The following is a 13396-nucleotide window of genomic DNA, read 5'->3' as shown; positions in this document are numbered from 1 at the left end:
CATTTCTGGTGGCCTCCTAGTATCATTCGTACCTTCCCCCATTGTAATGGCACAAAATGTTCAGGTGCTTCTCCCATCCCACCACTCACTGTACATTCCGTGTGTTCACGGGTGTGATGACGGCTTTCCCAGCTCCGTGATAATCCCATACCCTTCAACAGTGATTGGTTCAGGAATCAGGTGAGTGTATACACTTAGCCGGCCACGAGGAACGATTCCAAAGTGTGCATGAGATCCAATTTGGGCTGATGAGAGCTGAGTGATGTTTGGGAGATTCTGTGGAAGAAGTCCCCTCACTCCTAAGAGGGAGCCTCTGAGTCAACCTCCAGTTCCTCCTCTAGATGTCCTGGCATTCATTCATTTCTTAAGCAGCCATTATGTGTCAAGCGCTGTTCTAGACATTGTCAATATAGAACATGGATTTCAAATCATAGCAGGAAAAAACAGAAAATAAAGAACTGAAAAAGTAACTCAGTGTCATTCCAGATGGTGTCAAGTATGATGGAAAATATACAACATAAAAAGAAACAGAGTAGAGATGGGGTGAGTGGGTACACACCTATATAGGGCACGCAGAGTATGTTAAGACAGAAACTATTAGAGCCATTCTGCCATCATGAGAGAAGCAGTCTGGTGATGAAGTCATTACACAGAGGACAAGACCAAAGGAACTGCAAAGAAATACAGCCGGAACACCTAGATCAAGCTGATCCTGAAGCTTGCATTGCTTCCAGACTAGCAGGTACAAGATTTCCCTATGGTTTAAGTTTGTGTGTGTGTGTGTGTGTGTAAATATATACATCACATATTCTTTATACATTCACCTGTTGATGGACACTCAGTTTGCTTCTATATCTTGGCAATTGTAAATGCTGCTGCAGTGAACACTAGGGTGAATGTATCATTTCGATCAGTGCCCCCATACTGTTTTCCACGGTGTCTGCCCCAATTCACATTCCCACCAACAGCAAACAAGAGGGTTCCCTTTTCTCCACAACCTTGCCAACATTTGTTACGTGTGGTCTTTTTGATGATGGCCATTCTGACAGGTATGAGGTGATATCTCACTGTGGTCCTGATTTGCATTTCCCTCATGACTAGCCATGTTGAGCATCTTCTCATGTGCCTATTGGCCATTTGTATCTCTTCTTCGGAAAGGAGACCACAGCACCTTAATTATTCCCCCATGGACAGTCTTCCATCCCTCTTTAACCCATTCTGCATTTTGCCATTCAATCAATTCAAACACTTTATAAAGATTTACTGAAGGTCTGGCGGCACACCAGGCAGTGGGTGGTAAAGCTGAATAAGACAGAGCCATTGCCCTGAAAGAGTTCACCATCTCCAGTGAGGATGGGGACACACACGTTTACCACACAGGCTCACATACAGGCCTACAATATGCGAGCACGTGCTGGATAAGTATGTTACTTCACTTACACCTCAGAAAGCTGCTCTGAAGCTGAGGTCAGCAAACTTTATCTGCAAAAGTCCAGATAGTAAGTATTTCAAGCTTTGCTGTTCAAGACGTAAAACCAAGCATACTGTGTAGATACTTGTATTATATAACAAGAGAGGAAGCAAAGCTGCACAAATTTGTTATGGATTCAAGTCAAAATAGAATAAAAATTGAGTACAACTTTGTTGTGTAATACAAGTCTACTAAAGAGAAGAATGAAATCTTTTTGGAGGAGGAGGCATTTTGCTTAATTGGGGTTCAAAATCAGCGTTTGCTGTCGTCCAATCAACTTCAAATGGTCATCTGTAAAAACCACTCTCCAAGGAACAGACTCTTTGGAGAAGTAGCTGATTCCAGGGCTGAGGCAGGACTTATATAAGATAAGCCTAAAGCATCTTGTCATGCCAGAAAACAAGGAAATACTAACACATACACACAGTTACGGGGAATATCAAAGGGACACAGGAGCCGACTGGAAGAGCTCTCAATGGCCAAAGACAACAATGTGAGCGACGAAATAATTAAAGTAGTATTAGATTATGCCCCAAAGTATGTAATAAATATCCATGAGGCCACACTGGTATAAATAACTTATTGAATAAATAAATAAATGAGACAGCAGTAGACACGTCCGTACAGAAACATTCTAACTAATTTCTGTAACGACTCCCTGCTGGAGGACGTGCAGCGTAACTCCCAGCTCCTTAAGTGTGCCTGCACATAGTGACCCAAAGGGCACAGGAGGGAGGAAGAAAAGAGTTCCCTGGCAGTGGAGAAGCCTAAGGAACACTATCTCAGCCGGTGATCAAGTCCACATCAGTGGTGCTAAGCCATGCGGAGAGTTCGCTACGATGTGATAAAAACGGCACTTTATCTCCATGGTCTTCATCTCCAGAACCTACAGCCCCAGTGTGATCATGAAAAGAAACATTAGAAAAATCCCTATAGAGGGTCAGTGTACGAAGTACTCGGCCAGGACCCCTCAAAACTGTCAAAGTCATCAAAAACAAGGAAGGTCTGAGGAATTGTCAGAGCCAAAAGTTGCCTCAGGAGACGGAGCGACTAAATACAATGCAGGAATCCTGGGACAGAAAAAGCACACCAGGTAAAAAAATAAGGAAATCTGAATTAAGTATGGACTTTAATAATAATATATATTAACAATGGTTTATGAGTTGTTAGAAACGTGCTATACTAATGTAGGAGGTTGATAATAAGGACAACTGGTGTGGGGTATGTGAAAACTCCCTGTAATATCTTCACAACTTTCCCATAAATCAAAACCTATTCTAAAATAAAGATCTCATTATAACATACATACACACAGCCACTCTTAGCTGGAGCACAAGCTGTACAAAAACAAGCTTTGGGGCGCCCCTCGTGGCGCAGTGGTTGGGAGCCCGCCTGCCGATGCAGGGGACACGGGTTCGTGCCCCGGTCCGGGAAGATCCCACATGCCACGGAGCGGCTGGGCCCATGAGCCATGGCCGCTGGGCCTGTGCGTCCGGAGCCTGTGCTCCGCAACGGGAGAGGCCACAGCACTGAGAGGCCCGCGTTCCGCAAAAACAAAAACAAAAACAAAAAGCAAGCTTTGGACATATTTGGCCTTTGGGCCATAGTATACCAACCCCTGCTCTAAATTAGCTACTTTCATTCCTATTTTGTAGTTGAAGACACTGAGGTTGACGAGTAATTCAAATCTTATCAGAGTTCATCGAACCCTGTTATGACCAATTTCAAAGTCTGTGCCCTTTCTATCTGTAGCATAAGAAGATGCTTCTTGCCCTGCTCAAAGCCATTCATGACTCTTCGTGGACTCTAGGAAAATTCTGCACTCTACAGGCTGGTCATCCAGGCTGTCCACACCGGGACGCTCACTGACCTTCCAAGGCCCCTCTCCTCTTTCTTTCCACAGCCCCTGACTCTGATCTCTCCAAAGTATGACTGGTAAAACAATTCATCCAGTATTGCCTTATGACTCATTGTGTTATGAGCACATACACAACACAATTTCAAAAGCAGTTACATTGCTTTTGGCTGCAAGGACTAGAGTTCCCAATTTTAAATGGTTTAAACTGTCCATTAGAACATTCTGTGATGATGAACATAATCACTGATGGGGCCGTCCTACATGGCAGACTCAGTGCATGTGGCCACTGAGCGCTTGCAACGCGGCTAGTGCAAGTGAGGAGCTGAAGTTTTTATTTTACTTAACTCTAATCAAAGTTTAAATTTAATGAACCATATATGGCTAGTGGCGCTGCCCACCACAGAAATGCAACGCAAATCAAAACTACAATGAGATAGCACCTCACAACTCTTAGGATATCTAGTATCAAAAAGACAAGAATAAAAAATGCTGGCAAAGAAATCCTTATACAAGGGAACCCTTGTACACTGTTGGTGGGAATGTAAACTGATACAACCACCGTGGAAAACAGTATGGAGCTTCCTCAAGAAATGAGAAGTAGAACTACCACGTGATCCAGCAATCCCACTTCTGGGTATATTTCCAAAGGAAACAAAATCACTATCTCGAAAAGATTATCTGTACTCCCATGTTCATTGCAGCATAATTCACGATAGCCAAGTTATGGAAACAACCTAAGTGTCCATCAATAGATGAACAAATACAGAAGATGTGGAATATTATTGTCTAAAATAGAAGAAAATCCTGTCATTTGCAAAAACATGGATGGGTCTGGAGGGGATTATCTTAAGTGGAACAAGCCAGACAGAGAAAAACAAATGCCTCATGGTATTACTTATATGTGGACTCTTACAAAAATTCAAACTCAAAGAAACAGAGAGTAGAAAATTGGTTGCCATGGGCTGGTGGGTGGGGAGATGGGGTGGGAATGGAGAGAGGCTGGTAAAAGGCTGAACAAACTTTCAGCCATAAGATGAATAAGGTCTGAGGATCTAATGTATGACATGGTGACTATGGTTGATAAAACTGCATTGTATAATTGAAATTTGCTAAGAGTAGAACTTAAATGTTCTCACACACACAGAGAAAAGAGGTAAATAGGGATGTGTTAATTAGCTTGATGCAGGGAATCCTTTCACATCGTACACGTGTATCAAATCATCACATTGGACACTAAATATCTTGCAACTGTATTTGTCAATTACACCTCAATAACACTGGGAAAAAAATAAAGTACTATTTTAACCACCCCCCCAATAAAAAGCTCAATTTCATCACCAAGCACCAGCTCTCTCCCTTCTCCTCTGACATCCTCAGAACTGCACAGCAGCCCCCACGGACGAGGGAGGTGTGCAGTCATTTCAAGCCTCTGGTCCTTACGTTAAAGCACAAAAGCAAGAGTAATGGGCAACAAGAAGTCTGTACTCTGTCTTCTCTCTCTTATCAGGGAGGAAAGTCGTTTTAGGAAGTCCAAGGAGATTTCCTGGAAGGTCCCACTGAACAACACTGAGCCACACGCTCACCCTAAAAGCAAAGGAAGCTGGGGGAGCAGATACCTGGTATTTCCACCCCACGGTGGGTTGAAAGAGGGGTAGAGAAATGGCAGTTGTGGGCGCATCCACAGTGTCTCCCAGGGTGATTGTGAGTGGTTACTTACAATTTTATAATTATTGAATGTACATCTTTCTTATGGTTTTTCTGTTTGCCCCAAGAAGTAAACTGTAAAGTCCTTTAACAGTAAAACTGTGACTTACTTATTTGCACCTGAAAAGGTTTTCAAGAGTTTTTTTTTTTTAAACTGACCAACAACATTGTTTGGAAAGAGAATCGATTCAGACTCCCAGCCACCCTTCAGTTCTTGGAGAAAATCACAGCCAGGCCAAATGGTTCAAAAAATTATAGTCCCATGAAATGAAGCAGCAGAATGCCATTAGAGTAGGGGCACAGCTGGTGATCCAAGGCCAGCCTGACGTTACTAAGTAGAGACCTGGGTACAAATGTCAAAGAAGCCGGCTCTTGGAAATTAAATTTAAACCACTTGGAAATGATTTATCTGTGTATGCCATTTCCTTGCAAGAATAAAGAGCTCTGAAAAAAAACCACAAAATGAGTTGGAGACACTGCTGGACCATTTCTAGGGGGCGAGGATCCCTGCTGTTACATACAGTTGCCCTGTCTTGTGAGAACCCTCACAGCAGAACAGGGCAAATTCCAGCTCTGCTAAGTTGCGAGACTATCACCTGTTCAACAAGTCCTGGGTGGTGGTTTACTCTTGCTTATTAAATGCTTTTTTCACAGAGACAGCAAAGTAACAACTTAAACAAGATGGCGGAGTGTCTGACACATTCGGGGCTGTACTCCAACCTTTCCCGTAACTCCTCCACCATCCTCAGTGCATTGACTGCAGACCACAGATACTAAGCTTATTAACCTCCCTTGCGGTGTGGTCTGTATCTAAAATGAGAACAAAAGCAACAGCAGTAATAGCTAACCTGCTGAATGCTTAATGCATGCTGGAGGTGGGCTAAGTGATTAACATACATTCTGGTATTTAATTCTCACAATGACCCTCCAAGGGAGGTCCTATCCTTATCCCCATTTTCCAAATGACTGAAGTGTAGGCTCAGAGAGTTCCATGTCCAAAGCTGTTAGCAAGTAAACGGTTGAAGCAAGATTCCGATCCACTCTGCTACAAACAAGCGGCTGGATGGCAATGTTTACCTTTCCTTCACGGGGTTCTTCAAAGTATAATTCTGTACTTGTGTGATTATCAGATGAAGGTCTGGTTCAAAACAAGCTGTGAACCCCAGAACGAGAATCTTTCTGTGAGGTCCTCGTTGCTCACCATCTGCCTAACACAGCACAAGTGCCCAGTGAGAGGTGTTATTACGAACGTCCAAATGAATAAGCGAAGGTCTTTAAATGGGTTTGGGGTTTGCCTCAGACTGTCAGAAGGCAGATGAGTCAGCTCTCAACCTGAATGAGTGGGTTCCATTAAACTGCTTTAAAAAGACAAATTATAATCGATAAAAGACCAATAAAGGGGTATCACGTCTAATGAATTTAAAAATTTGGAAGACTGAAAATTATTTGAGAGGGTGTGATGGAAGCAGCTTCCAAATGAAGGTCCCGGCACGACTCACATTGCCCTTGGGACGTGGAGGAATCAACAGGAAGATGGAGTTTAACTTTCGCGGCTTCCAGGCGGTCTCTCGTGGAGGGAGGTCTCCGTGCACTGCACAGCCAAGTCTTCCTCCAGACGATGGAAGGCTCGCATGTGTTCCCACGGATGCTCCACCAGCCCCACTCATATTCTGTTCTTACTTCACTTCCTAACACTTAAACAAACTAAAAACATTACCATATTGCACCGTATCATTTAATAATCAGAGTGTGGCTGTATTGCTATGTTGCTTGTAGGATTGGCGACAGATGTTTTAAGGGAAGAGAAGGAAGGAAAAGCATCTTAAATACTTCTTTTTGCCTAAACCCCTCCCTTGCACCTGGTTTCAGGGCTTCTCTTGGTCTTACCAAATGTTCCCATGTGAAAACAAAGTAGGTTTTTTTAAAAAGACTCCGGGACTCAGGGGCAGCATTTGGATGCAAAATGGAATTGAATATAGGGGTGGCTGTAAGCTGCCTTCCAGTTTCTAAGGACCTAGGTGCTGTTTGCTAAGGCAATTTCATTTGGCCCCCAGAGGAGAACAACGTATATGTTCCTCGCAGCTGTAGGTTCTCTGCACATCACGTCTAGAAGTGTTTCTCAATTTCAACGCACCTCAATAGTTCTATGGGCTGCATTTCACTGGCAAATTCTGATGCAAGAGTTAAGATGCGAATTCTTGTTATTTCTTCCACCTTTCATGTTTACAAGACAGTATAGCTGGTTCCCTGACAATTGGGAAGCCAGGAGTGCTCCCAGGAGGCACAGGGAATGGCTCCAGCAGCCGCCAAAACGTACTCCTTGGAACATATAAAATGTAAAAGACGGTAGGATTGTTTGTTTGATAATCAGTATCAAACCCAAACGTTTTACATGATTAAAAAAAAAAAGAGAGAGAGATGAGCATCCTTGACTTGGTAACATTTATTCAGTATTCTTTGAAATTAGCAAGAATCGGAAGAAGCACATATCAATCAAATACAGCCACAAAAATGTCCTGGATATAAATAAAGATGCACTATGAGAAATACTCACTACTGAAGGAACAGGTATGCTCTTACATTTACTACCCCTTAGCAAGGAACAACTATAAAGACCTTGACTTGTAAAGGAAAATACAGATTCAATTTGATCATAATTTGCCTCACTAGGCCCTGTCATCATGTATGTTTTCAAGGCCTAGCCTGACAAATGTTACGAAAATGACAAAAAGAAACTCAAGCGAATGTTTCCAGTTTCCGCAACGTTCAACAAAACAGTGCAGAAATAAGTTACTTACCCATGCACAGAGTAAGGCAAAGGCTAATTTCATAAGGGTTAGGAATAATAAATTTAACTAGTTTCTTTTTCACAGGACAAACACTTCAGACTTCTTTTTAAGTAATGGGTATACTGTATTATGGTTCATACTCTACATGTGTTTCCTAACTCTACTCAAAAAGCCAACACTCACATGTCAAAGACGAACTTGTCCTCGCTTAGACTTATTCTGTAACAACCGCAGAAAACAATCTGGGTTTCGTAATAATATCTACCGTGGAAAGTGCACACACTAGTTGAAGCATATAGTTTAGAGAGCTGAAAGTATGTTAAAATGTAGTCTAATGGATGTCGCAAATTCCATTTTTAAAATATTTTTTCAAACCAAAAGCTGCAGAAAATTAGTTCTTAAATATTCTACCGAGAACTCTTGAGCAGCGAACGTTTTAAATTTCTTAAGCTTTTCATTTTCTTAAAAATAGTTAAATGAATGTAGTAGCCCATCTTTTTGAAAAATAATCCCCCAAAAGATTACAAATCTTTTGTTTTAATCAGTGTGACCAACGGCTTGTCATCGGGGCTGTAATCCTCATAGGCGATGGGGGTCACATCATACATCGCAGGCCGGGATTTCTTTCCAAACCTGAAATCACAGGGAGGGAGGACTCTGGTTAGAGAACTGTTGGCTCTCAAGTCCTGTTAAAGGTAATTGGTGACAATAACTTATCTTCAAGGATCAAATGGAACTATAAAAGTACTCTCAAATATCCTCTCTAGCTAGTACAGAAATTTAAGACTTCTTGATATTAACATTGAATGAGTATAAATATTAGCCTTTGGCGTGGGAGGGCAAAAATTGGATTTCACAGAACGTAGAGTCCAAATTAATAGCGAAGCTTGTCGGTTAAATCTTGGAAGAGCAGTCAGGCGTGACGGCTCTACAATAGGTTTCCAGAAAACATGTATCGATTTGTCTTCTTCTCAGACCCAGAGCGATTTGGAGAGGCAAGTTTATCTGACGTCCACTCTAGTGCCTGGAATGCAGAGTGGCAGGGTGGGCTTCTCTGCACTGTGCACAGCCTCTCCCCTGGGACTTGCAGGAGGGCTGTGAGGGCTCAGAGGCCACCTGAGGTCCCAGGACAGAGAAAGGCAGAGAGAGGAAATGACTTCAAATAATAAGGTGTTAGTCTACAATCTGTGTGGGCACCGCTTATCCCATGGCATCCGCCTATCACTCCCCAACGCCCATGTACACACAGGCCATCCTTTCTTCTCTGAGCACAAAGCCATTGTCCCAACAGGCTTGTATATATCAAAAAACCCCTTGACAGCAGGACTGAAGCGCAGAAGCCAGGAGCATCAAAATCCAATCTCAGGACTTCCCGCCAAACCAATGTTAAAACGGCGATTCTTCAAATAAAGCCAATTCAACTTCTGGGTGGTCTCTTCCCTTTCAAGACCTCACCTTCCCTAAAGGCCCCTGGAGGGCAATACGATTTAAACAATCTTCCCCACTAGCCCACCACTCCTCCTCCCTTTTATAAACAACATCTTTTAACTGTTTCAAGTCCAATGGAGCCTATTAAAAAAGAAATTTTAAAAGAATCTCAAATTTTGAAAGGATTGCCAGGATGGGCCCCCAAGGACTTCTCCGGGCTTATTTCCCATGGCTTTAATCCCATCTCCCCACCTTTCTATCTCTTCTTTTTATATCTTGGAAAGTCTGTCTTCTCACATACAGAGATGAGAAGTAGAATCAAGTGGGAAGTGAGAAAACGTTGCCTTCTTCATATGATCTCTTATTTTTAAACATTCATCAATCTTGTATTCTGATTCACTCAAGATTTATTGGCCTTCCGGAGTTGCAAAGGCACAAATCATGCCAGATAGGCACCCAGCAAAGTGCAAAGATAAAGAGTTAAAGCATTCTGCCACCGAGAAGCCACAACTCCTGAGGCACTATTAAAAAGTCTTCAATGAAATTATGTCTAACATGTTAGCCTCACCGAAGGTCCGGAGTTGTGTGGGCATAAATGTGGATTGGACTCCAGCCTGAGGTCTGTGTATCTAAACTGATTGAGGTCTGCACAATCTGAGAAGAGGAAAAGGGCAACAATATAAAAGCCAACGAGCTCTTAACACTTTCTCCCAAGTCTGAAGATTTCGGAGGTTACTTAAAGGAGTAAGCATTTTGACAACCTATTTCTCATAAAATAGCTAGATACACCGGCAACAATATACCACCAATAATATTAATTTAATTAATTTAAAAAAATCAGGAAATCCCAGTGTAAAGCTCTCTGTATCCAAACATGGTAACCACGGGACGCTTTCCTGCAGGAACTCCAATGGGAGTGTCGTCGCATCCCATGCAGCCTGTGAATCAATCGGTTAGCCAGCAGGAAAAAGCCAAGCAACGTAATAAGTTGAATACAGGCTTACAATACCCATTTTATTTTTTATATGATTCCAGTTTGAAGAATAATCTGTTTCCTCCAAATCTAGAAAGTTAAATGCCTCCATGTTGTGCAATCCATCCACAAGCTGCAGTTTGAAGGGCCGTGACCTTACATTGCTGTCGTGCAGCTGGATACTGACAAGGCAGGTTGGAGGATGAGCGTTCCAGATCCACTGAGCACAACAAAGCAAGAGCTGAAGGCGCTCAAGAGCTGCCACGTGTCCACCGTACACACACATAGTCAACTGAAGGACGACAAGCATTGCTTTGTGTCTGCATGCGAAACTCAGCCTGGATCGCAAAGCGTAACGCTGGTGCAAGGGTACCTGGTGAAAGTACGACTAACACCCCCAGCACAACTGGAGCTGGATTCCTTGCACTATGACCTAACCAGCTCCTGAGAAGCCTCCAAATTCCTGAGGTGAGACACAGAAATCCCCACCCAAAGTGCAGCATCTGCTATATGGAAGCTAAGATGTGAAATGAAGTAAGACTCTCCTTCCATCTCCCACACCTATCAGAGTAGCGATCTCAGAGTTAGTGCATTCATACTTAAACTTCCAACGCTAACAGCTTTTTATACTTCCTTAGTGTCTCAGAATTGGGTGGATGTTAAGGAATAAGCTAACACCTATAGAATTCCATTTTAAACTCTCAGGCACTAAACCAATGTCAGAGCTTGCCTATGTTACGGCAGGAGTTTTTATGCAACTGTTCTTTTTTTAAACAATGCACTGTTTTTCCTTACCCTAAAGGGACATCTTAATTGCTTAAAAAAAAAAAATTGGAAGCTAGAGAAAATTAAAATGTAGACCTTGGATTAGCAAACTATAGTCTGCAAGCTAGTAATAGCCTGTTGCTTGTTTTTTAAATAAAATTTTATTGGAACACAGTTTGTGCCCATTCATAACGCCTCTGGTGCTTTCACGCAACAAAGGCAGAGCTGGTCACAGAGACCCAGAGGCCATACGGCCCACAAAGTCTAAAATGTTTCACAGGCCATTGATGAAGACCATTGATAAGGGTCACCCACAGTCTCTCTGCAAAGGATTTAGCATCGTGTCTGGCTGTGTTAACCATCGTAGAAGCACTAACAGCAGTTGTGCAGCCGTGGTATCAATGTCACTGACAGCTCAAACGTCATAGTTGGTGACCAGTCTTGTGCGCCTTATTTTACTAAAGAAACAAAAGAAACTGAAACCAGTTATGAGGGAGGTCAAAGTATGTACATTCTTCTAGCTCATATTCCCCTGGAAGTCAACAGCTAAACAATACCTCCAGGAACGGCAGGTGGATGTGAGCTTTAAAAAGGCCCACATCGGGAGATGCTGTTTGAGAAAAAGCGACTCTGTCCCTTCCCAGCTCTCTTTTTGTTTGTTTGTTTTCTGTGATCGGGCACTTATAGCTGGTAGAGCAGTAAGCAAACAGCAAGCGAAGTGTGACCTCAGATGCAGAACTTACAGAGCTGTGGCTTCACTCCTGCCAGTCTGTCACAAAGTCTTTGCAGCCTGAGTGTAAGCAAAGCGGCTGCAGAACATAGGAAAGGAGGGGGCTCCCTTCTCAACCCAGCACCAGCACCAGCCGACTGCTGACGTCAGAATCACCAGACACCTCCCGGGTCACTAGGGAACGTCACAGATGACCCAGTCAGGATTCATCCTGTGCAGCTGCTCAGCTGCAGTCATTCTGATCCAATGTCACCTCCAGGCTAGTGGCAGGGAGACAGGCCATGAAATGCATGTTAGCTACAGGCTGATGCTCAAAACTAGGAAGAGGGGAATTGCAAAAAGGACTCAGTTTTTGTCAATGCCTTTCCAGGGTCTCCAGGAAAAGGGGCAAAAGGGCCAACCAGCCAGAGATCCAGCCAGGGCCTCTGGAGAACCATGCTGTAGAGGTCACAGGTCATAGCCGCATAAACTTTTAGACAGGAATGTCCTCAGATATTTGGGAAGGCACTGTATTAACATCAATGGTTTCATCTGCAGTCACTGGTGCATGCAGGAGCTCGCTGGTTAGGAATCCTGCAGTAAATATTTTTGATAAAAATCAGTACCGAATAAGAACCAGGTTTATAAATGCTTTCAAATTTATTCTTTCCTTCCAAGAGTATTCAATTAAGTATCTTTTCAGCGGGCTATATAAGCAGGAAGCCCAGAAGAACCTATCTTAACTTCTTCCAGGGCTGAGATAAAATACTCTTCTTCCTCTTGAATGCAAAAGGACCTTAGTCAGAGATTCCTCCAGGGTAGGGGAGTGTGGAGGGAATCTGATTTCTTGGGTCTCCCAATACATCCCCGTATAGAGCTATGGAGTCTGCTCTTTCCTGGTGAACTAAGCCCCTTCAGGGAGACTTTTGAGAAACAAATGAATTTGTCTACTCTCCTTTTCTTTTTACATCCTCTACCTCTCATCCAATGTTTTCAAGATACTCCAAATACCCCTGCGGGCTGGTACCACTTACAAAGCTGGTGCCCTGGGATGAATCTACTTCTCAGGCAGGTCAAGACATCCTATGCCAACCCCTCACCGAGATCATCCATTCATTTCAGACCTCAAATTATAGTGAGGTCTACCATGTGCCAGGACCCACTGGAGATACAGTAATAAAACTCACTGCTCTCTACTCAAGAGGAAAGAGTCAAATAAGCAATTAAGATGAGATTGCAGGGATTCACCTCAATGTTTCCTGGAAGCTGTGTTGCTGAGTTGTTGACTCTTAAACAAAGGCTCCCACAACGAGGCTCATCTGTAGGGCTTGACCTGGAAGAGGGTTAACTCTCTCTTCTCCCCCAAAGTTACAGAAGTAAGGCTAGTGCAGCTCCCATGAAGAAGCTTCCCTGGGCTTTGGGGCAGATGCTCTACATCTCCCAACTTCTCTCATCCACTGGCTCCTCTCCTTGGAAGCCAGGTTCTGGTTTTTGTTTCCCCTGGACTCACTCTAAGACCTGAGTCTTAGGTTTGCGGGTTTCCTTTGGAAGAAAACTAACTTTCTGAACCTCTGAGCGTCTATGCCACTCAAGCAGAACTTGGATCTGCTTGTGCCTTGAACAATATCAATCACGACGTCCCAACAAAGATGATGCAAGTACTAGTCCCTGGAGGCTCAACCTTGAGACATCAAGCTCA

At 43.2% G+C, this 13396-nt stretch overlaps 1 protein-coding gene across 1 annotated transcript in view; it reads right to left on the bottom strand.

Moving 5' to 3' along the window:
- Positions 1-7491: 7491 nt before the first annotated feature.
- DNER (delta/notch like EGF repeat containing) overlaps positions 7492-13396 on the bottom strand; it is a gene marked incomplete at its 5' end in the record, with an annotated part of 323030 nt that continues 317125 nt past the window's right edge. The window contains one exon of the mRNA XM_082657723.1: positions 7492-8455. Coding sequence (XP_082513849.1) covers positions 8344-8455 — 112 coding nt within the window. The 3' untranslated portion in view covers positions 7492-8343. The remainder of the gene's footprint in view (positions 8456-13396) is intronic.

Source organism: Grampus griseus (genome assembly GCF_964374135.1).
Source record: "Grampus griseus genome assembly, chromosome: 7".
NCBI lineage: Eukaryota > Metazoa > Chordata > Mammalia > Artiodactyla > Delphinidae > Grampus > Grampus griseus.
The sequence above is the reverse complement of the archived record's forward strand: the minus strand, read 5'-3'. Positions and strand labels throughout refer to the sequence as shown.